The following is a 26,298-nucleotide window of genomic DNA, read 5'->3' as shown; positions in this document are numbered from 1 at the left end:
TGCACACTGTGTTTCTTTCTCTACTTTCGTCCAAGTATTAATGATTTCAACAACTACCTCATGACACCCTGTGGAATACTTCAGCAACTGCACGTTTCAGCTTCACCAACATAAATTCTCAAGCAAAAAAGGAAATAAAACAGGAGAGTGAATATTGATTACACGTTCTTTGAAACAAAGTTAAGATCTGGTCCTTTATTATCATCAGCTTGACCTACCAATTCTAGGCACCCTAAATTAAAGTACTTATTTCCTATGCACAGTGCTTATCTGAATTCCACAGCATTTACACGATTTCCTTCCTCTTAAAACTAATTTAAAATATGATCCAACCCTTAACCAAGAAAACATGTTCTAAAATTATTCAGCATTTACAAAATTCTTTCCTCAGAGGTAAAGAGAACGGGCAGCAAATTAAAAACATCCCCATTGAATCACAACTGCTTCAAAAAAAGTCATTCAATGCATAGTCCATAGATAAAATAAGAGGAAAGGATCTGATTATTCTTCTATTTGTGCTATATAAATCTGAAGGGAATACTTTGATGGGAACAGGACCACACTGGGGTACGTGAGAGCAGAATCAGGACCCCAGAGTATTTGTTTGTTGGGATGGGCAGGGGACTAGTAAAGGTCTGCGAACACAGACAAGATTTTATGACCGGTTAATCACAAAGAGTTCTCTCAAAAAGATTACAGGAGGCAGAGACTGAGCAGTCTCACGCGCTAAAATCTTGGAACACGAGATATGATTTAGTTCTTCCTGGGTTTTTTAAACCCAGAAAGAACAACAAACTCTCTGGTAACCTCTGTCATTCTCCAACATATATTTGGGTACAGGCATATATGCAAGGATACCATTTTATTGCTGAATAATGACTTACTTTTGAGTATGCCTGAATTCAATTTATGACAGGGACTTTTAAGACCTTCTAAGTCCTCAAGCACTTATATTTTTATCTGATAGGAAATTAGTTGCTGTGTAGTTTTGTCAACATGTAATCCTTACCTCTGTGAACTGCTGTGTCCCTGTGCCATGAGCTGCATGAAAAGAAACTGCTCCATTCTTTCTGTATTTCAGACAGCATGTATATTCCCAGAGCTTAAGACAGACTTTATTCCTTTTTAAAAAACAATACCCTTACAGATAAATGTCTTTCCTATGAGGCATCCTGTCAATAAACTGCAAGTGCTAATCTTGTCACTTTTGGGCGACGGTCTAAGGAATGCTTCTTAAATACTCAAGGGATTACATTAAATCTCAGCCGCAGACAGGCTTTAAAATTCAACAGTAACCCAGGTTCTCAAAAGAAAATTACTTTCATTACCAAAATTAAGGTACCGTACTATGGAATTTGCAAGAAAATTATATAATCAACGAAAATGTTCCATGCTATAACAATTTGCCTTCAGAGATATGCATTAAAGTATAAGAGAGTTTAAGACAGCGCAAGAGAGAATTTATCTGAGAGTACCCGGGCCTAGCTAGTGAAACCGAAAAGCCATCTACTTAAACTTAGCTCCATATATTTTCCTTTCTGCCTTGTATTTGAGCTTTAAATAACTCAGAGAACAAGTATTTTGTAACATGGGCTTTTTTAATTCATTTTGCTCTATTCTAATTTGAAAGGCTGGACCAGATGATCCTTGAGGTCTGTTCCAACCTGGTATTCCACGATGATTCTAAATTTCTCTAGGCAGAACTCTTTTAGATTTGTTTCATATTGAAACACAGGTCATGTCTGTTCCAGTGAAGCAGTGAAGAAGATCAATAATATGAGATTAATTTAATTTAAATTTAAAACTGAAACATAGGGGACGAAACAGAACTTTTGTATATATATTTTCTATTATTTACTAAAAAAGAAATCTTACTATTTTAAGAAAATAAATTCTTCTGAACAATTTCCCAAGTACTGTTACATTCTACTTTAAACGGTTACTGGAATGACGAGAAATAGATATTTAATAAACAACAGCATTCATCAAACACGATCATTAACTGTGACTGCTTTAAACCTTAGTATCCATTCTCAGACTTCAGCTGCTGACTCATAGGTATACATCACAGAAGACTAAAAAAACCATAACTATTAATTGAAACAGAATAAAAGTTAGGTGTAGTCCCAATGCAAATACTCTAAATGTGTACTTAGCGACAATTTATTTTTATTAGTAAGACTCACGATAAACATTCTGTCTTATATGGTCCCTTTCAGAAACTTCTCATTATATCCCAGAACATGAAACCAGTAAAACGTATCTACCGACGTCCTAAGACCTCCACCCGCTTACACCTACGTGTGTGTGTGCATGCACAATTTGTAATGAAATACCCAGAAAAGACTGAAATAATTTTTCCTTACCATGACTGTAAAAATATTACTACCTGAAAGCTCAATATACAGAGATACAGTTTTTTGAAAGCACTATAGATTTTTAGCCAGAAGTTTTTACCAAATTATGCACAGTTACTAAATATCAAATCAGTCGAAGTATTTCAAATTTACCGGGCTTTATAGCAGCTATTTGAAGTTTCTGCCTATGGGGCGAGAGGGGGAAGCTACGGCTCCATAGCTTTCCACTAACATCCATGATACGACCTAAATACATTTTTCAGTTTAAGCAGGATTTCAATTAACAAAATTAGTTCATTGAAGGGCAACTTCTGCTTCAACAGTTTGACATTGCAGAATTGTCTTTGGTTTTGAAAGACTAGGCCCAAAAGTGCTTCATCGTTCAGTACCACTGACTTTCACTTTACTTCCTCTTATGTAGGCAGCATTAATTAGGAATATTTTTTTCAGAAGTCAAAATACGTATACATTTAGATTCTAAAAATTAAAATAAATGTTATATTGAAAAATTATACTATACTATAAAACTCTTTAAAATATTATAAAATGGGATTTCATTGCTGCAACTAAACGTATTTATTAAAGTACAGTAAGATTTGCACTTATCTGTGGCTTTACCAAGGTAATTGGAAAAAAGCCTGCTGATCTTATCATGACATGATCAAATACCCTTGGATTTCATAAGCAGCAAGAAGCATATTCCAATAGCTACCGAAACACTCGATTACTTCTCAACAGAATGAACCTTCTTACCTATAGTCGCCTATTGCACAATATGTTCTCAATCCAAAATATTTCCAGAGTGCCTTCCTGTTGCTACCTTCCAAATTTCTATTTTCCAAATTGGAATAATACTGCAGCATTGTACTTACTTCAGATTACAAGATACCTCATGGTTCAACAGTATCTTTTAGCTTTATATTCTCTCATTATTTGGCCCCACAAGACTTTCTTAAACACGGGATAGATGGCCCAGAGCGTATTACCAGCTCGATCCTACGCTGTCAATATGATAGTACATTACTAAATCGGAGCCAGTAAAGGTTGTTTGTAAAGCTGTCCATAAATATTACATAACCTTTTAAGGGCTATGTGAACATTTCCAACACATTTCCAACCATGGATATGGTGTGTGCCCGAGGAGAAAGCGGTCTCCAAATCTCTATGGGTCTGTAAGGTGTCCACAAAAGAGGACTGCTCCGTCTGAACAGTTTTTACCTCCAGCTTCCTTCAGGACTACAGTTCAAAGGAGCAAAGTGCAGCTGCACAGTGACTGCCACAAAGGAGCTACCGAAGCAAACGCTGCTTCAGACGTCAGCCCTCACACTCACCTGGTGACAAGCGCAATAGAGAAGTGGCATGAGCCAGTAATTACCCTATCGCTACCTTCCCAACTCACACAATCTAGGAAAGAAAATAATCCTTCAGCATTTTTCTCTACTTGACAAGCTTAAAAAACAGAAAAAGACATAAAACCATAATAAGGAAACAGGAAGAAACAAAGGTAAACCGAGTACTTTTCCTGAGGTACTCTTACATCGTTTCCCTCCAGAGTTACAGCATTTCTATTCAACACAGTTTCTGCTTCTTCAAGCTCATCAAGTCCTTCCCGTTAGGATCACACAGCTGATCAGACCAACACTGTCGGCCGAACACTTACTTTTCCGGTTGTTCATTATTCTTATAGCATCAAAGCCTTATTTATTTATTTATTTTTACCCCCTACATTTACATTATTAAGAACCACCTGGTCATGCCCATTTTATCCAATATAACAATCATCTTCCCTTTCTTTTTGTGCTTCATTGGCAATCTTTACATGAGTAACAAATGGCCAGTGCTTTGGGCCAGGAGGATGTTAGTTTATACAGTGTTGAAGCAAATGAAGGCTTCAAATTCTAATCGGTGTCTTCACAGAAATAGTGCGATATAAATTACTACATCATTTCACAAATGAAACAGAAGCATTTGTGACAATTTTTTTCTCAGTGAAATCCATTCATCTCTATTTTTCATCACATTTTGTTGGGTAACGTTATCACATTATTTATTGTATTAATGTGTATAATGCCATTTAAAAACAATTCTGTATAAAACAGCTCCAATAAAACAACACAAAGCCATAACTTAACTAAGACATACCTTTCTCTATACTTACAAAATGCTACTATTGTCCAGTGTCAACACCAACAACCAAGAACTTACTGGGAAAGTCCACCGTGTGGATTTACACTGTACCTTGTAACCCGCGCTGACACGCTGAGTAAGCCAAGTGTACCATTTCATAGAGAACAACCGTCAAGTCTTGGGATGGCATACCAAGTGGAACCAATTCTGCCAGCCAAAGCTCTGGGTGAAGACACTTGTGAATGAATGCATGAGAATTTGATCTCTGCCTCGCTCAGTGGCTAGAATAAACTCTCTTCAAAAACTGAGCACTGTGAATTCAGCTGAAATTCTGAGCTAAAGAAAAGGGTGCTTGCGTTGTGTTTGTCACCACCTGTATTCCAGGACTATCCAAGATGTTCTGAAAGCTATTCACTCACATTTTTATCTCCAGTTTCTTGTTAACCCACAAAAACTGTTGCTAATGTATTAATAAAGCATTGAAATGCATACTGCAAATTAACCCACATAAAAAATTAATGGAAAAACAAATTGATATAATGTAGATGTATATTATATATTTGCACAACACACAGCTTTAAACACACAGCTGTGGGCTCTGTCACCTGAAGAGGACTAGTATTTGCTTTTATATTTTAACTTACAAGTGTTTTGTCAGGTTTGCTTATAACAAATCTCTGTCCCAAGGAGCAAGTGATTTAGGAATACAGGGATATTTTAAGGCCTAGAAGACATTTTTGCTACTGAACAGTTTAGTCCCATGCGTTTGATAGTCCACTCAACACGGTCACCACACTACGGCTGCAAAGCTGCACAAAACAAAAAGGATGTGATTAATGAGGACATGCAATTTACATTGATATCAAGCTCCTGAACAGATGTTACCCAGTAATTAAACTTTCCTAAAGTAGGCTGAGGAAAGCAAGTAAGTCAGTGGTAGAATCAAGAGATGTATTCACCTGAAGTGCAAGTATTTCCCATGTCATTATATGTTCTGTATGACTCAGTTTGTCAAATGTATGGGGTATCAAATGAGTATTAGTGAAATCTTAGAGAAAACAGTGCAGAAGCATAAAGGATCATTATGGTAACTAAAAAAAAGAAAAAAAAATCCAATAGGATTGGAAGTTTACCTAAAGAAAAAAAGAAAATCTATATGTGACCCTTAATTCAGGAGAGAAAAAAAAAAAGGTATAAAGAAGGAAAAGAACCTACAAACTGTTGATCACCAAGAGAAAATGTGTATCATTTCCTGGGAATATGGAATCATATTCTGTGGTCAGTACCTGCAATAAAGTGCAGTTATATGTGATTAGAGGAAAAATATCTTTATTCTATAATGAGAAACACCAGCCCACTATCTCACGCACATGTAGAAACTGAGGGCATCCTATTGCATCAATAAATAAAAGCAAATGCAAGTAAAACTGGGGATCAAAAGTGATAAATATCTTTCCTTCTTCTTCCAAAACAAGCATGTTTGTTTTATTGTACAATCACCGAAGGAAATATTTCACCCGTTTTTCCTTACTGTGAGATTCTAGATTCCTTCCATAATACAGGATTCGAATGTACGGGAAGGATTCAGAGGAACCAACAAGGATTAAGAAACGAAACGTGTGTGCTGAGTTTTCATACAAAGCGTAGAAGAAAACTTCCCTAGGGCTGCTTAGGGAAGGGACCTGCCCTCAAGTCAGCTGATACTCTTACAGGGCTATAGAAGCAGGTCAATGGGCAAACTCAGCCCAGAGGAGAAGGCTGTCACACAGAAAGGAGCTCCTGGACTGAAAGCTTGGCTTCTGTTGCCGGACTCCAGCTGAGAAAGAGCTGGAACTTAATGCTAAAATTAACCTTCACCAGGAAGCTAGCCAAAAGAAGCCTGGGCTGATAATATCCACTTGTGTATCTGGAAATACTCAGTCTCTGTCTCCTTCTCTTCAGGGAACAATAAATTCTCAGAACAAAACAGCTTGACTCTTGGACTCTTCTAAGCAGGGATCACAGTCTTGTCAGACATCCATTGAGAAGTTTTTGCTCTCATTATACCTATTTATTGCAATATAATTTAAAATGCAATAGGTATTTTCCAGATAATAAAGATAATAATACTAAATGGACTAACACGTAATTCCAGTTATGACACACGAAGAGGTGGACATTCATTCTTAACAACGTAATGCTTCTTACAACAACCGTCTGTATATATTCAGGGCCAGGTTTTAGAGCTGGGCTGGTTGGGTATGAATCCCTACATCTCACAACATTTTACATGTTACAGGGTAATGACTGATTGCTGAACGTTTTTTGAAGTCTAGCCCAATTGCACATTGAGAGCACCTGAAAATATGACTTGTATTGCTTCTCCAAGCTAGCCATGAAAAAACATACCTTTCTGCTCCATCCTACATTTCAGGTGTTTGGAGACACCTGAAGATTTGCTACACGTGGCCAGTTTTCTATTATTTGGTATAGGTGCATATACAATAAGATATCTTAGTGTACGCAAGACTTTTTCAAGACGATTTTGCATGGAAAACTGTAACACTCTGTAGTATGCAAGCCAGAGCAGTATATATACTCTAATATACTCTCATGTAAACTCACACGTAGAAAAAAAGCTGCTTTGGCATATTTATACTTCCAATACAAACCATTTAGGATGAACAACGATATACCTTTTAGTTTGTATCTTGTCATTTCTATTATGTCTGTATCAATTAGGAAGACTCTGGGGCCTCTGTCCAGATTAAAAAAAAAATTACAGCAGGTCTCATAAAAAAGTTAATAGATGGTGGGAAGAGAGAGGCAGCAGAAAAGTTGTACAGGCAAGTGTTGGGCAACAGGGAGTACTGAAAAGGGAAGCTACAGAGGAAACAGAGTAAAAATAGTCACCTCAAGAGCTGCAGAAGGAGAGCAAGAGCCAGTTAGACAGTAGTACGGGAACTCTTCCAGAGCAATGAACAGAGAGAAATCAATCTGCTGGATAACATGAATGGGAAGTAGCACAAGAGGAAGAAGAAAGGGAAAAAAACCCAACCAAACAAACAAAAAAAGCCCCACCACAGATGTGTGTGCTGCATGCATTATTTTAAAATACAAATCTATGAAGGGAAATATAAATAATATATATAGAAATAGAAGAATAACACAAGCTTTAAAATAGGTGACCAATCTGTTCTGAAAGCAGATTTAGGCTTTGGTATCCAAAATATCCCAAGAAAGAAGCTAAAAAGCATATTACCTCATTTTAAATAAAATTATTGCACTTATTATGTTATTAAAGTCAACGTCGTTATTAAAGAGCAATATAGCCCTGACAAATCAATGAGAAGCATTCACCAGTGAAAACAAGGTAGTAAAACAGAAACAATCTCCATCAGTAAAATACTAAAATTAGAAAAATAATAGAAGGAATTATTTACTGTAACTTATCCTGAGTTGTGATTTTACATACTTAGGACAATTATTAAGATAGGAAAACAGACAGAGATACAGAAAAATTATTTATTTTTAATTACAGAAAAGAGTCATCATCTAGAGTTCTGAATAACAGGCAGAAACCTTACAAACTGTACTTCATTTCACAGTGAAAAGGTTGAGCCAGTTGTGGTGCAGAAAGGCTGGAAGCCTGGCTTAATTCCTAGAGAATTCCTGTACGAATCTCCTTCAAATCCTGCCTGTGTGCAGTGGCACGCACTACGATACTCATACGGTCCTTTTCAGGACTGGGGCCTATGTTACCCCCAGCACTGAAAAACCTGCGGCAATTGCCTGTGCTCTCCCACCTGAAGGCCATCCGATCACTTCACAGATCACCTTGTCAATCTGCTCTCATGCTACTCATTTTCAAAGCCCTACACTGTCCAAAATAATTTCTCCTCTTTTGTGATATTTATAACTTCAGAATATTAGAATAAAAAACTACACTCTATTAGTTTTAGCCAGATACCTGACCCTGTGGGTCTCTAACTACTCTTTTTGTCTAAATCTCTCGCATTTACATCATTGTTCTGACAATGCGATGTCTGCAATAAAGTACGGGTTTTTAGGTGGGATGACACAAAGGCTATCTAGAGAGGTGGTCTTCATCTTCTGTTCTGCTATCCAGTGTCTCTGCAGACAGAAAGATTGGCAATTTTTACCACCACATCCCATTGCAAATATTCTTCTTGACAGATATTAATCACTCCCTTCAGCCTCCTGGCATTAACACTCCAAATTTCTTTTTCAGGCTTGTCACCGTTTCTTCTTCCCTATCTGCGTTTAAACGTTTTTTTTTTTAATCTAATTGAAATGCTGAAGAATATTTTCCAAATTAAAATATGGAAGAAGGCCACACCTGAGATAAAAATCTGCCTTCTCACTCCAAGTAAGTCCCCCTCATCTTAACTGTAGTTACCCATTTATCCTTTTTCACACTTCTTCAATCAGCTTCAAGCAACGCAGGGAATTTTTTTTTATGACCTGAAGGATTTTTTTACTTCTATTCTTGCTCTCTTATGTTTGTTCTTTCCATATTCACTCTAGAACTATGGTTTATAATAAAACATTTCTAGCCTCGAAAGTGACTGCTCCTTTCAGATATCATACATCTCTGCGGACAACCCAGTTAAAGAATTAACATCAAATTTAAACTCTCTCATAATCTGTAATGTCCTAGGGTTTTTTCCCCCTATTTTTCATATACTTTTAATTTATGTACATACGCATTGTAATACTTTCAGAATATCTGTTTTGTTTTTACTAACACCATTCTATATTTCTATTGATGGCTTAGGGTTACCATTTAAATCACCAGCTTGAGTAAAAGAAAATAATACCTTTATTTCCTTTCCTGGAAAGTTTAAAGAGATATTTAACGTGCTTTGTAAGGTTTGAATTTGAAACTCAATACATCTCTTATTTAAGCAGCTCCTATAGTTTTGATTCCAATGGAAAGCTATAAAAGTTACAAGAGTCTAGACAAAAGCAAAATAAATGCACATTTAAACATCACACTGTTCTACCGGACAGTGTAACTCAGCCCATATACGACTATGGGTACAGCAAACGCCTAACATTCACTGCAGCCTGCTACAGCTCATTTTGTTAGAAGACTCTGGCCATAAATTACATTACTGTGGTAATTATATATTCCTTATATTAATAGTTTCACAACTTGCCTTTTAGATAAAACTGTATGACAATATTAAACATATTTGGTATAAAGACTTCAAAAGTACAGACAGATAATGTAAGCTTTACTTGATTATTCCAGAACGTAGAGAACTCTCAGGATTCTTTCTTTAATTCAGAGACTTTCAGAGAAGTGCACCGCTCTTAATTCTAAATGATAAAATGCTTGCATTGAACTTATAAATCACAGACATTTCACACCTGAAGGGAAAAAAGTGCAAATACAGCACTTTAAAACTGCCCTGTCATCTTTGATCCTTAATTACATACCTCTTCCTACAGCCTTATGAAACTATTTCTGATTTCCAATATTCGTTTATTTCCCAGTTTTCCTGTAAAATGTTCTAAATATTAATATAATACTTCATCAAAATCAACAGGGGAAAAATATTAAACTTTACACTTCCTTACTCTCAGAGTAAGGAAAAAGGGGACAGCCAGGTTGAAGAGGGAGGAGGGAAGCCCTAAAAATGGAAAATAATTTTAAAGGGAAAAAAATAATCTGTAATAGCAAAAATTTTTATGTTGAAAGTAAAAATAACAGGCCTGCCCCCTAGCTACTATAAATAAAGGATGGCTATATGAGTTCAGTACAGCTACGCTGATTTGTACTAGAAGAGCATCCTGCCCTTGGAAATTGCGTTCAAGAGCTTGGAATAGAGAATTCAGTTTCACAGGGTACTATTTTATGTGAGTTTCCTTAAGTGCCAGTGTTAGAAAGCAGGAAAAAAAAAACCCATAGAAACAGATCTTAAACAGTTAGTCAGGAATTAATCAGAAATAATAATACTCTTTCTACTGGAAAGTCTCCTTTTAGCTCCCTGGTGACAGCGGGCATCTATATTCATATGTGAGGGAGAGCGTAACGACTTTACATGAAAGAAAAGCTTTGCAGAAGGATAACAGATCTCCCTGCTCCTTTCTTTTAAAGATGTCTTTTCTTACTTGTTCCAAATTAACATATGGTCAATGTACATAGGTTTATATCAATTAAGAGTTGAAGTGTTCAAAATGTTGTTCATCAGAGAACCAAGATTCATGTTACTATGAGATGTAATTTAATATTTGCACTGTAGCTGCACGGAAGACAATGCACAGATTGAGTTTCAGCATTAGTTACTGCAGGCCAGTCACAGCCTTTCTGCATATAAACTATCAAAGCACCACTGAACTTAAACTGAAATGTTAAACGCAGCAACTTGGATGTCTTTAATCAACATCTGCTGAACAGTTTAGGTTTTCTATAGCAGCAAAGGTAACACAGCAATGCTTTCATATAAACGTCTGAATAGGAAGCAGAAATAATCTCAAGTAGTTCTGTGTTTAAGATAGTTTGCTTTTGGTACAAAAAAAATATCCTTTCTTTTTTAATCTTTCACTGAGTTTCCTTTATCATGCATATCCTCCTCAGTAACAGCAGGTTTGTAGGTATAACTTCGCCTCATTCTAATAATATCAACTATAGATCTATGACACAGAAATACTTCTTGCCCCAACCCAGTTTTTCATTAGATCGTTGATGCTTGGGATTTATTAATCGATGTAGCCATCCTTACTCATTTGGCTTTCTTCAGTTTTTTCATCTATTGTAAAAGCCTTGATGAAAGGATCCGTGAAAGACACTCGCTGTCCCTGCGGCAATTATAGGACAATTCACTGTAATATCCTGAAGATGCACTTGGAGGTCATCTGTTATTGTAATGTCAGCGGCATTGACCTCTTACCTCACTAAAACTGATAACACACTTGTCATATTTTTTCCCCGATGTATATTTCTTTGCTTTTTATGCCAGGTATTTAAAGGTTTATCTTAAAGAATTACACAGGATGGTGAGAAGTTTCAGCAGCTTCCAGACGCAGTGGTCTCTCCCGCTGAGTTAATCACCGAGCTCCCTTGTAGCTCCACGCTGGCTTCTGCTACTACCGAAACCACGTGCCATTCCACATGGGGGGAACCGACAGACACCAGATAAACCCTTCAGACGAGCGATGAGTTAGGAATTTCCAGTTGAGAACACTTTGAAGTTCTTTAGAGATGACGGCTATATCAAAATATGTTACACAGATTGACTATTTGTCTCTGTAGTTCCACAAGCATTAGAATTATTACAGAACCTAAGTTTTGTCAGGCTTTCTCAGGAACATGTGCTTCATGGAACTGTAAAATTCTTTTAGAGAACTTGAGCATTGGTTAACGATGACACTGCAATAGTCTGACAACTCTTCCATTTTCAGTGTCTCCCATTCAGCAGGCCAATGACACTGCTAATGGTCTGGGCTTTTTAAATGATCGAATGCTAACGAACAGCTAAAAAACTGCCAGACACAGGGAAGGGCTTATTCCAGAGCTAAGCATATACGGAGGTTTTCTACCGCTCTACTCAGAGAATGTTTATGCTAGCGTTAGTACGAAAAGTTAATCAGGTGATCTATGAGTGTTAATCAGGTATTCTGTAAGCAGTAGATTAAAATTTAAGCAAAACCAAGCAAATCCTCCCGTTCTGTTCCTGTGCCTTTTTGTGGGTTGGGGTTTTTTTAACGGGTTTTGCAGCAGAATACTTGAGGCACAGTGATAACCAGTGACTGCAGCACTGCCTATCTTCCCCCCAAAACCGGGGCGGGGCGGGGGGGAAAGAGAGAGAGACTTTGCCCTTGCTATGTCCTGCAGTGCGCAGAAGACAAGTTTGTCAGATTAAACACTACTGTCAGCATTACAATATGCCCAAAGAAGGAGAAATCCTCCTCCTTCCCAAGGATGATGGTATGAAGGATGGTATGATTTATAGGGACTCATGGAAGGTATTGCAATTCATACATTTTAAGGCAGAGGCTGAATTATATTAGATTTCATAAAGTGACTACACAAAAGTTAGTAACAATTATAGACTGCTAAGTGAAAACTGTTGAATGCGTAAAATGTCATGCAAAAAATCATGTTTTTAACTCTAACGATACTTGGATATGTATGGACAGTTTACAGGGATAATCTCTTTTGCAACTAAATTAGCAAACTCCTGTTTTCGATTACCTTCCTATGTAGTCTAGCTTCTATACTTTCAAGTTCTTCACATTTGTTCAGCTGCTTACTATCACATCCACCTCCTGACATACAAAAAATCTGACACTCTCAAAAGTCATGCATTTATTTTTTTTCAAATAAGCATCCAAATCAAGCCATTGATGGCTCCGATGACAGCCACAACAAAAATCCAGACTTAATCGTAGATTAAGATTTTTGGATAGGTCACAGCAGGTGTTTCACTCAAAATTAAATTGTGCTTTTACATACTCTCAATCCTGTTTATCAACAAGCAGCTGCTTTAAGATGAACGGTTTACAAATTCACGTGGGTCTTTAGCAGCTTCTCCCCGTCACCCAAGATCAGCAGCAGCCACTACAGGGAGCAGCGCCCAGCAGCTCCCGTGGCCTCCCGTGGCGTGCAGTCACCTGCGTGTGGGGTCAAAACAGAGCAGTAAAGGACTCTGTGCCTCTCTGGGGACATAAATGGAGATTTCTGCTGTCAAATCAAAGCATCTCTTAGGCAATAAATATAGTGGGCCTGATTTTCCTCCAGATAAATAAGGGTTTACACTGGTATAATTACTTTTAGTAAATTTACTGCAGATTTATTTCTAAGTGAATGGCATATAGGCTCAATATTTCTTTCATGTAGAAAAGATTACAAAACGTTATGCTGTTTTTCTTTTTACTTTCCAAGAACTGCTTTACTCCGTTCTCTTTATTTCACTTTGATCTTAGCACTGTGCCTGGCTAGGCGTTAAAAATTAAAGTCAGGTGTGCTAGAAGGAAGTGAATTAGATTCAGATTCCATTCTAAAGTTGGATTTATACTACTCATATTCAAACATACCACTGCTGATTCTACCACCAAGAAATACATACTACTTGGCAACAAGAAAATTATCAAAGCAATCTGACCAAATTGGCACCACTAGCTCTGGCTACATCTGGTAACAATAATATGAAGGGAGAAGTACGAAGATAACAATTCTCATTTATTGTTACCATTAAAATTATCTGCATGCGTATCCTTAAGTCTTTGAACTTCATGCTTTCATGAAGCCAGTAAGAGCCCCTCCACTCAAAGGTGAGGGGTGATGCCTTTCCAAAAGTGATAAAATATCCAATTTACTAAGGTATTAGAGTCTCTAGCCACAGACTGCTCAGTCGGACAGACAGCAATGGCATACCACCAGGAAAGCACGACTGCCAACATCAAGGAGCTCCAGCAATGCATAAATTAAGGTGTTTGATTTTATGCCAACGAAAGAGTAGAAATCTAATATACTACCAAATCGGTAAAAACCAACTGCTAATGCATAACTCTACTTTTTATATTTATTAGGAAATGTCTCTTTTTATTTCCAGATATAACAAACTTGGATATACATTAGGTCAAGTTGCGGATCAACTGCAACTGCCTATCCTAGCAAGAAGATGAACAAGGGCAGTGGGATCTACTTCCTCATTTCAGGATAAGGTCAGGATGGTTTATCACATTAACAAGTTACTCAATCACTATGGCACTAAAGATTTCACACATGAGACCGTGACAAAACCATTAATCTCTCAGTTAAAATAGGCTCAAAACATACATAAAATGTACCATTTCTGAATCACTCAAGATTTAAAATTGTCTTCTTATGGATTTTACTGCATATAATTAACAAGCTGGTGAACTTATTTTCCTAGGAAGCATTTCCTAAACCTACGATCCACAATTTTCTAGCAATTTTTAGCTAAAATATGCTAGAAAGGAATAAGGATCATTAATAAAAACCTGGTAGCACCACGTTTGAAACACCGTACTATAACCATGATACAGAATCATATGCACCGTGTATTTAGATTCAAAATTTATCGTTATACTTTGCATACAGGCAATGTTAGTAAACCTTGAACAGCGTCTGAGACTTAGTTTTATTACAACCAATTCCAGTAAATGGTGCCCTGGTTCTAATGAAAACAAATAAATAACATCCAAATATTTTGTTTGCTCAGTTTTGTAAATAACATCCTCACTTTACCCAAGCAGGAAGTAATTTCAGCTTTGAAATACTTCTAGCATTAACAAAAGCCTCCCATCAACAGTCGTTCCCTCTATGCATGTAGCAGTAAGAGGTACGTATAACACCTCCAAATACGCTAGCCTGACAAGGTGCGCTGTGCCCAGCTTCACATAGGGGTATGTTGAAGGTCACAACTTACGTATCCCAAAGGAAAAAGGCGCGTTAAACATCTCTACCAATATTGGTGTAATCACAGTTATGCCACGTAACGAAATACAATATACAGAATAAACTGTTGCTTTAATTAAAGTATTACTTGGCAACATATTCCCAGCTTGCAATCTTATCTATTCTGAAGCTAGAGCTACGCTTTTAAGATACCCACATTTATTCTACTGCAGAATATGTCTAAAATGGTAATCTAATGCAGTGCATCTACATTTTGAAGTCTGGCAGAGAGTACTTCCCATACGCAGTTACAACACACAGAGAAATGGCTGCTGATTTAGAGACGCAGCTGCAGCTTCTTCCTGTGAATCCCCCTTTTCGACGTCTGCGTCAGTCAGGAAGGGTGAGAAGCCGCCCAACCTCCTTCCTCCCTACCCCACGTCAGTCACCTGGAGAGTGTAGCTTGAAAGAGCTTTCAAGAAAAAGATGTGAATAAGACATACAAGCCTTTAGGATTTGTGCAAAACTTTGTTCCATGGGCTACCTTCTGAAGGATCTGGTTTTGTGTCATTTAAATGAGTGGTGAAGGATTCAATGATAAAGAGCTGGCAGGTATAAAACCAGCTGAATGTGTCACGGTGAGACAGGAAACAGACAGGCTGCCACTCAAAGACGCAGCTCCGGGAGCAGTGAATCACATGAATACACACTCTCCTTTAAGTTAGCAGCTGAAAATTAAAAAAAAATTATGACTTGACTGTGAATATATCTCACTAGAGAAAAGGTACGGCAGGCTTAGCATTTAAAAATGTTGTAAGTTTGTTTTTTCTTAAAGATATGGTATTTGTTACCAATTTTTCAATTTTCATTTGGATATAACATTAACAGTCATCCAAATAAATACCTAAAGACATTTTAGGTGAAAATTGCCAGATAAAATTTCTCCAAAAATAATCCAATTATTAGTTCAGTTTAAGAAATTATCCAAAACGTATCAGGAAAAAATCTCCATTTGTGTACAAAATGACTGTTAAATAATTTTTTTCCTTTCTAAATACAATTGTCCTGTCAATGATCTAAGAGAAAAGTCAATAGCACTTGGGAAGTTAATTCACCTCGGTCTTTTAATTGGAGATATTATTTGCTTTAAGGATCTTTGAGTCTTCCATTGTAACTTTCATTTAGTTGTGAAAAACTGATTATTTCATGGTTTGAGGGAGACGTTGGGAGTTGTTGGCTTTTTTTGGAGTATAGGGTGAAAACCTGAAGCCAACAACAAAACTCTCTGACTTCAGTGAAAGCAGGATTTACCCTCGGAATACCGTGCAGCAGCTGAACACGTGGGAAAACAGCAGGATACGTCTCTGATGTATTCTCAATTACATTTTTAACAACCTCCCTTATCATTTTAATTCCAACAAGCAGGCTTCTGTTACATTTCTTGGAAGACTATTTCACAGACAAATATGTTTCTTCTCTTAAGAAATTCTGATTCTCCCCCATTCTTTTCTGGACATATAGGTAGCCATCCATTTCCCCAAATAATTCATTCGTGTTCTTCTGCATCTCCCAGATAAGTCAACTTCTACTTTCCTTTTGCCCAGTCACACTATACATAATTTAGCTCATTGCACTTCAGAAGACATTTCCTCTAACTCTACTGAAAAGAAAACAGTGCTCTTCACACAGCTTACAATTCCCAGCATGCGAGTTGGCTGCTTTCTCAGAATGAATAAAACCTAGGATCTTATTTAAAGATAACTTTGTTAATTAGTATTGACATTTCAGAGCTGAATGGCAGCTTCCTTCCTCGTCAACAGCACTGGTGTCACGCCAGCCGTACGAACCCCTTATGTAAGTATCTCGGTAAGCCGAGTCCTGCGTTGCAAACGGCACGGTGTTTGTAAGAGCACCTCGGTATGCTGCCTGTGACCAGTCAGAACTCTTCAGTTCTCTTCACCTGAGCTGCCTGCGAAGGACCCTCTCAAAACTAGCTAGCGTAACTTGACCTGGAATAGCCTACGCTATTTACACTTAAGGATTGATCTTTAAAATTCTAAATACGTGATGTACACATACATATTTACTATTTCCCAAAAATTTATCTTTTTTTAGCTCTCATTCATATATTGTATCACATCGTATTTTAGATCTTACAACTGGTTGACTCCTGTCTGTATATATAACTACATTTATAAAGTTAATAATGTATTAGTTAATAATGTATGTAGTAATACTATCAAACTACTGTGCTAAAAACTATACAGACACATAACAGCACCTCTTCAAAGCACTTATTTCAGCCTATCTTTTCAACTAGTATTTTTTTCACTTTTGCTAACAATCTCTCACCCTATAGCTCCCAAAGGAATTCAATGATATATCCAAAATGCTCGGTTTTCCACATGTGGCATAAAAAGGCAGTCCAATTATTATTTTTAACTTTTAGGATTTTAAAACATAATTAGATTTTTCAAACATGCAAACCAACAGGTTCCTTTGTTACCTCCTCAGAGGTGTATATTACTGGTACACGGATGAGACTAGGTTGACCAACTACAGTGTGACCCTGTTTCTTGAAAAACTGCATACACGCCGCTTCTTGTAATATTTTCTGACAAGCAAGTGAAGGCCATCCCAAAGAATAGATGCTTCCCCCTCATATTGGGGGAATAATTACTGTAAACTAAGACACGCTCGCAGTTTCAGCTACTTGTACTGAAACCTACTGACACTTCTGAATTCTTCCAAACACCCGGTACCAAACATCTCCAGCCATTTCATGAATTTGTCAGCTGCCATCGATAAAGAGGAGACCTGCTTAGACATGATTTTTATGCGCAGATCTCCAAACAACTATAACACCGAGACCAGGCGCAGTCAATATTTCTTCACTTACTCAAGGGTCCATGATTTACAATATACCCGATATTCAAAAACTACTATGTTTACAGAACTGGCGTTAGATAAAACAGTTTTTAGATTTTGTAATCTCATGAAACTTGATTTGAGGAATTCAGTGATTTTCCCCTATAAAGATAAGTGCTTACTTTCAAACAGGTCGGTAAGCAGAATCGTGTAAACCAACTATTCTCCTTTTGAAGTGTAGGCTGAAACAAAAGCAGCAGTAACAAGCAGGTCATCGGGAGCGGGGGGGAACAAACAAAATGCTGGGCTTCTAGCTTCAGTGGGTAGCAAATTCATTGGAAAAGACAGTAGATTCAATCACTGTCTGGAAAACTTTATAATGATCATGGATTTCAAGGTGCAAGGCCTTACCTACCTATAGTTTTAGGCTGGATAATCATTCAGGTTAGTTTCACTAAGTGAACCAATTTAAAGTCACATATGTTCAGTGACCTTTTGTAATCTGTAAAAATTTAGAAGTGTAATGTGTTACAATGAATGGGAAATTAAAGAAGGTAAAGGAAAAGGAAAATGCTCCCTGCCTCTGATCTTAGTGACGTTGTTCCCAGTGTCCCAGTGTCCAGGCCAAGAGCATCCGAAGAGCTGCCCTGGTTAGGCTTGAGGTTTTTCTGCATTTATTTAGATAGCCTTGATGTGTACCGCATGCAAAGTTTAAGGGTCCCAAGGCTGCATTTTATTGTGCAGAATCATTGAGGTTCCATTTTTTGGACGACATATTGGGATCAATAGGACCACCGCCCTGATGAACAATTGGCTATATTTAATTCAACCTCACTTTCAGACTGCCTTATCTGGATAACATAACATGATTTGGCAAAGCTGCAAGCATAAGCAGCTGAAGAGCAGTTTTCTAATACTCAGCACAGTGAATGCTGTATCCTTAAAGTGAGTATATATTATTAGAAGAAACATTTCTTAATGTAATACACAAGTCAAAAGTCACCATAGCAGCTTTGAAACATCAAAACTTCCATGTTACAGCAGAATGACTTCCTAACTGTTTTTAACACTGGTAATCCACAGTCAGAACATTTATCTGTTTTACTAATTTAGTTGCCTCACTCCATAAATACAACAGAATTCTGATTTGGCAATTGCAAGACCCCAGTTCACATAATAGTCTATTTATTATTTACTTCATCAAATTTTATCAGAACACCGTAAAGTCCTTCATCATGCCATCATGACCCCTCTATGGGATTACGGAAACGTGCTCCCAACTGATTAAACCATGGGAAAAAAAATGAAAGGCATCTTCTATCAGCAACGTGCTTGCACTTTCTACTTGTTAAGATCAAATGAAAACAATTGGTCTCTTAGGTCTTCCTGGACTATTCCAGATTCAGAAGCTTCCATTTCAGTGGTGTTCCCAGCCAGAATTCCTGCACCAAGCATTAATACTGATGCAACTTTCTAAGCACGAGAGTAGGACTCATTTGTTGATGTTAGTATACTCCTAATCTGACCATGCGTAAATTTTCTTTTTTTTTTTAGAAGACAGGTAACAGTAATGCCTACAATTAATTGCACAACACACTCTAATTTAACACGAACTGGACAATATCACCTAGTGTGCACAGTCCAGCCACTCCAAGTACAGATTCCAATTATTACATGAGAACTAAGACTTTATGACATTTCCTACAAATGCTAATTAGCTGGTAGGTTAGAGCCCTCAGTCATGTAGCACTTCATCAATCACAAAGCCTAAACTATTAAAGATGGAAACTGCAACATTTTACATGAAAAGTTATGTTGCAAGTCAAAGTAGAATATTATATTAGCCCCCTTTACATGGTGTTCTTTTATAATAGCCCCCACAAAAGAATTTCCACAAGCTGTTGTCCTAATATGATCCAGGTCTACATCCTCTATGCTGCTCTTGTCTCAACAGCTACTGTTTCCAACACCAAGACGCATACTTCAGAGTACATAATTGCTTTTAAAATATCTACAAATTCCTAGAGGACAAAACACAGCAGGTATAGCCACTGTATGAAAGAGAAAATTCGTGAGCAAAAAGGGAACACGAAAGAATCATCATCCAGTTCAGCACTTCTGCCCTTCAGCCTACAATTCAGCCATATGCATAGAGCTTGCACGTTCTGGTAAGAAATATATAAAGATTTCTGAGGTCTGCCCCTCTGCATGCTAAACTGACAGATATGAGGTGTAAGACTAGCTTTGCCAGGTTAAACAAGGCTATTAAAACAGCATACCCAACTTTACTGGCACTAAAATGGAACAGTGGTGCCAAAGATTCTAAAAGAAAGAAATATTAAGTAATATTGCACCTCTGACATTGACATAAGTTTATTATTACTCCATGCCAATCTACCTTGATCCAAATCCTCTTAATGCACGCCGTTCCACTGCTGGGCCTCTCTTCAGCCTGCAAATTGTCCTGAATAGTGTAGCGGTTTTTCAATGTGGTTAAAAATTACACCAAACCCACTGTATGGAAGGACAATGCATCATTAGCTCGTTATCTAGCCCATTACTTTTTTCTGCAACATGTTGCCTTATGCGTGTTGCTGTGCCATCCTGTGGGACTCACCCCAGGTCCTTTGTTGCCAACATTATTGTTTCTTCCACACCTTTGGTCGGGAGCCCTCAACAGAACCTGTCTTGTCCTGCAAGTTTAGCAGCTATCCAGAAAGGAGAAGAAACACTTCCAACTTTGAAAGGGAGCCTTCCTGGTTTTGGTTTGGTCCTCTTCATATTTTTCAACATGGCAGATAATAATAATGCACACAAGAGAAATTTAGAATTAGAAATTGTGTCTTTCTAAGTTACGTATTCCTTCCTATTCAGTTGCAGGTTATTACTGACAGAAATATATTTAAGCACGATACAAATTCTTCCTTCTTCAATTACTTGAATACAACCATTAAAACAAATATTATTTTAGGCTGAGTGAAGCACTTCAGGCTAAGTGAAGAGATATGTAGCCATCTATCTTGCATCAACAGACGAAGCACTAAAATAACTGGTTATTCACAACTCTTCATATCAAAAGTAAATAAAAATACACAGATACAAAATTTGGCCCCACATAGAAAAAAAAGGAAATGGAGACAACCATTATAATCTTATAGTCAGAAGAATCTAATGTCTAGAGAGAACTTAAGAAGAACTAGAAGCAATTCCTTCACTTTCAGATGGGTTTTCACGACAGTAAGACAGCAATCGGGGCAATTGTCCTGAAAGAAGGTATTTGAAGGCAGGATAAACCACTGGAGGGCCCAGTAATTGTTTCACCTCCTCAGGGTCATATGAGACTGTCCATGTTGCTTTCCACCCACTGAATTCTCCACATGTATGTGCACAATGAGGACAAATTAATTTCTAAATGCTCAACACGCAAATGTCTGGCTGCCCTCACTTGAAGTGAAAACAACAGTGGAAGAAGTGGCGAAAAGGTCAGAAGGAGAAGATGAGCAAAAACTGGAGGAATGCAAGAGGCACGTGCAATCCAGCGAGGAGTAAAGAATAAAAGTGTAATTAGACTCAAGTAAAGGATAAAATTACTGCAGTCGATATACATTAAATACTTTTCCATCAAAATTAATTTTTATATATGGTTGCTATTGGAAAGGTATGTTGTCAAAATCAGAAAGAAAAGACATACATAAGACAATCTTTTTCCTAAAGCACAGCATCCACTACTAGACTATCTGAAAATCCCTGAAAAGTGACTGTTCAAAAATATTATGATAAGAATACTACAGCACTAGGAATTACTACTATGCATAGTCCAACATATTTCTAAAATAACACATGAATGAATGAACAAGCTGCCTATGGTCAAAAAGGAGCTGTGCTCCTTTTGACAGAACGTAAAGGCTCCATGAGGTATGAATGCCCTGGGACACATAACTTCATGTAGCGAGGATAAAAATATCTAGAACAGAAAGGCACCACTCCCAGGAAAGCTTCTTGAAAAGAAGTAGACAGACACCGAACATCTTCCTTTCTACGTGCAAGTATGGTGGTCCAGAGATTGCTGGGATGCTCAAGGAGCTAACCATGAGAAGTCACGATCTAACAAGCACTGCGAAAATGAAGCTGAACACTTGGGTTAACTAGACAGGAAGATTTATTTTTTTCTAGGTGAATTTAAAAGCCTTATTTCAATTGGTGACATGCACATAAAAAATACACAGGGAAATCATCCTTTATAGTACCATACTCTAGATTTATTTAAATAACAGGGGTGAGCAGAGCAGGATGATATTTCAATCAAATTTTCCTCTAGTAAAGTTATCTGTGGATGAATTTATCTCCAAACATATCAGAAGCAAGGCACAGGTAAAATAATGTTCCAGAGCTGAAAATGTGACCTGAGGGTAATTTAAAAAAAAAAAAAAATGTATTTTCCAAATATGATACTTTCTTCCTATCAAAAAAATAATGGTGTAATGATGATCTGATATTAGCATCTTTGGGCATGCTAACACCTACATATTAAGATCATGTGATTATTAAAAACACTTCAGAGAAGCAAAGCCACGCATAACTTTCAAGTGATGTAAATGATCTATTTTTCTCTTCTTTTTTTTTTTTAAAGTCATCGTCATAATTCATTCTTCTCTAAGTAAACCTAGTATTTAGCCCATAGCAGAAAAACTGAACTTCAGAAGTCTCCTGATAAAGCATATTTACCACAATAAAAACCTCAAAACAAATTCACGTGATACTTCCTGTTTTAAAGAATCGGTTTAGTACTAACTTTGATTTTGCGCCTAATAGTTAGAAGGATTTATTTATCACCTCATATACTAGAGCGCAGAAGGCTATAACGTGTTTACTCTGCGATTTAGCGAAGAGAGAGAGTGCAGTTTGAGAGGGATTATCTTCATTAAGAAGTAGGTACAAAAGAGGCAAGACCATCTGCATGCTTTAATAAAATGGCCATGAAGTATTGAAACCAGAAAAACACATAATGTTACACATTTCTGAGCACATAGCCATGACAGATAGTGCTGACAGCTCTATGATAAGTTATATTCATCCCACGATTTTGATCACTGAATCCACATCCCTCCCTCCTACCGATCCATTTCCTCAAGATCTAAACACAAAACCAACTGCAAATTGTCAGTTTGTTTGGGGTTTTTTTAGAATACAAACCATAAGAAAAGATGCATTCTTTTCTTCAAAATTCTCAAGTGATGTCCAAAGCAAATTAGCGTTCGGCACAGGATAAAAGGCTTGAACTTTGCTATCTTTACATCATCAGCCTTGCTAACAAGGCAAATATTCAGAAATAAGATTCAAGTGGATGAGTATGTATATTCCAGTTTTGATAGGCCTAGGCCTGAAAAAGCAGTCTTCTCCGTTTCTGGAAAATAAGGACTCGACTTTTTAAAGACTGTATTTAACCAATTGCAGACAGAAGCACGGCTAGACCATGTGAACCCTGTATGAATCCTGGAGGAAAACCACAGTAACATGAACTACTTAGAGCGTAAGGAGCAGACATCCTTGGAGTGACTGTAAAAGGAGGGGAGAAGCAATAGTAAAATGTATTTGGTGCCAGGAACTTTTTCTCCATCTAACTGTATGCTCACAAGTACGTCTATATACGATAAAGAGCGATACACACAGCAGGTACCTGCTAGCATAAATATTTTTGTGAGTGTGAGAAAAGGGATATGGTAAATAAACACTCTACTACTGTATGCAGAACCCTTGCAGAGCTGCCTTTCCAGGAAATTCCCTCCCAACCCTCCCCAGCGGAAACCGTAATGATTAAATCCAACTTCCCAAAGAGAGTAAATGCAGTTAGCTAAACTTGTGGAAAATTAGGAATAAGACTAATAAGGCTGTTTGGAGAGAGCTTCCCTTCTTAATGTCTTTAGCTCACAGGAAAAGCAGATAACGGACTTCATTTAGGTTCCTTCCCCACTCCCCTCTTCCTTACCCCAAAAAAGTCTTTAAAGAAAAAAAGCAGTATCCTAATCTTTTAGCAGTCCTACTCGTTTTATTTACATGATTTGGAAAGAGTAGTAGTGAGTGTTAGTAAGGATAACAGAATCCCTCCTGTTGAAGGATAAGCACTTTCATCAGAATTTTTAGGACTTTCATTTAACTCAAATAATTTTGTGGAAACTGCAGTACCCAACATTTTTGTGATATAGTATAATTACAAAATAATACTATAAATATGATCCCACAGAAAACAGAAACACATATTTTATATTAGCGAACTACTTGACTAATGCAGACCATTAGTGCTTGCCTTTTTTTAATATATTAATACACCATAAGAAATAAATATATTTCCTTTAAAGGTGCCTCAAAAGTTTTACACCATATCCTTTCATAAATGATCTTACCTTTTTTTGTAGGACATTAATTTTTCTTTCTTTTACTTCCAACATGTCTTTCATATCTCGAATCTCTCCAGCCAGAGTTCCCTTCTCTTCTGTGAGGTCTTGAAGTTGTTTTGTTTTTTTATTCAGAAAGGTTTCTTTTTCTTCCAATCTTAACCGCAAGGCATCAACCTACAGTAAGTAAATCAAACATATTTAGGTTTTGAAATGATCACTATCATATTTTATTTTTTTTTCTAATTCCCTTTTGTTGTCACTTAAGAAATGTTTTATTTCTTTTCTATGTAAATTTTCCAACTTCATCTCGGACTAAGACATTCTTTTACTTGTTAAAAGGTAATAAAAAATGAGAGCACTTTTAGCACCAAAACATGAATAGAAAAAGTAAAATATTCAAAGCATGAAATAGCATTAAAGCGGTCCTAACTTGAGAGATGCATAAGGGATTAAAAAAAATAATAAATCACCTTGACTTATTAAATATATAACTCATCGAAAATAGTGTTCTGTATCCTGTATTTAATTTGCCATGAAGGGGGCAATCAGACGCTACAGTCACTACGCAGGTTTGAGCACAGATCAGTAATCTAGAAATGGAATTAGTTAACAAAGACGTGGCAAATAGGGAAATGCTAAGGTTCTTCACGTTCCTCCAGTATATATCACGTAAGGCTCCCAACAAACGGGCCTTACTGTACTTTTCTGTAGTAAGCACAAAGCCCCATCAACCAAAATAAGGGATATTCCAAGGATTTTCCTAAGCAGAAATACATTAATAAAGAATCTCACCAAATTGCACTGCATTCCATAACAGCTTTTTTCCTTTACAAACCCTTAAAAAAAAATTTAAGAAAAGGAAAGGAAAAAAAAAAAAATCAAACGCATTCTAACAGCCCTGAAGGCGTGTGTCGCCTTGATTTTCTCATTTCTTGCTGGATAAACACTCAAGCATGCAATTTTATTATTCTCTTAACGCAATTCAAAGAGTTCTAAAATTATGGCCAGGCAAATACTTGCTGGTGGTCTGGAAAAACTCCATAGATCACTTGATACTGGTTACTATTTGTATACAGTTGTTTCTATAAACAGCTCTACTGCTAATTGCAATTAAAAGCTTGGGTACTTATAAAAGCATTTGGAAATAAGGAGGAAAAATAGCTGTCTCTCCTCCACTGCAGAGGAGGGGTGGGGGGGAAAGCAGCAGCCACCTTCAAGGACAGCAGCGTAAATATTATCAAAAAGAGAAAGACGTTTGGTGAAGCAAGGAAACAAGTGGCAAGAAAAAGGAAAATCTAAATGACAGGGTATCTGTTCAAGGAAATGAACAGTGACAGGACGAGGGGCAATGGGCACAAGGTAGAACATAGGAAGTTCCATTCAAATACACGGAAAAACCTCTTTACAGTGCGGGTGACAGAGCCCTGGAACAGGCTGCCCAGGGAGGGTGTGGAGTCCCCTTCTCTGGAGACTTTCAAGACCCGCCTGGATGCAGCCCTGAGGGATGTGCTCTGGGCAGTCCTGCTCTAGCAGGGGAGCTGGACTAGATGATCCCTAGAGGTCCCTTCCAACTCTGAAGATTCTGTGATTCTGTGAAATTGAGAAGGAGGGAACTGGCTTTTTGAGGAGTATAATCAAGGAACGGTAAAGAATGCACAATGTGCATAGACAGACGTGGCCACAGCAGCAGGATATACACACGGATCTATGTGGAAACACACGAAAAACATCAAAACAGGGGAAGAAACAAAGACAGGAAAGCAACTTTTTTCAAGTAGATATAACAATCCTACTTCACAGCTTCAAATTCCTAGTGCCTTTTTTAGTAATACCTTTCTACATAAGCACTACTTCGAGTAGTTACCACAAGGCCAGGTATGATTCCAAATGGAAAAGGCGTGACTCTTCACACTGGGAAGAGGAGGGGAAGCAGCCACTGTCAAGATGTTCATGGATACAGTGACCGCTAGAAATTCTAATATATTATTCAGACTATTGCTCTCAAGAACTTTGAAAAAGGTATTCAAAGTAAGAGATCTTGTCACAGCTTCCTTAAATTAAAATATAATAATGGAATGGAATAAAGCAAATAGTCAAGTGGTCTTCCAGTGATGTGATGGTGGAGGTGAAACTTCCAATGAAGTGGAGGTGAAACCACAAGGTAAAATTGCAAGCAAAA

At 37.3% G+C, this 26,298-nt stretch overlaps 1 protein-coding gene across 13 annotated transcripts in view; it reads right to left on the bottom strand.

The window, feature by feature from the left end:
* ERC2 (ELKS/RAB6-interacting/CAST family member 2) overlaps nt 1–26,298 on the bottom strand; it is a 508,713-nt gene that overhangs the window by 313,157 nt on the left and 169,258 nt on the right. For all 13 annotated transcript variants that reach the window (XR_010072774.1, XR_010072776.1, XR_010072778.1 and 10 more), the window contains one exon: nt 24,126–24,293. Coding sequence is in view for 1 of the 13 variants with exons in the window: in XM_063347991.1 (XP_063204061.1) it covers nt 24,126–24,293 (168 nt within the window). In the remaining 12 variants the exon portion in view is untranslated. The remainder of the gene's footprint in view (nt 1–24,125; nt 24,294–26,298) is intronic.

This window comes from Chroicocephalus ridibundus, chromosome 10 (assembly GCF_963924245.1).
Source record: "Chroicocephalus ridibundus chromosome 10, bChrRid1.1, whole genome shotgun sequence".
Classification (NCBI taxonomy): Eukaryota; Metazoa; Chordata; class Aves; order Charadriiformes; family Laridae; genus Chroicocephalus; species Chroicocephalus ridibundus.
This window is presented reverse-complemented; position numbering and strand designations above follow the sequence as displayed.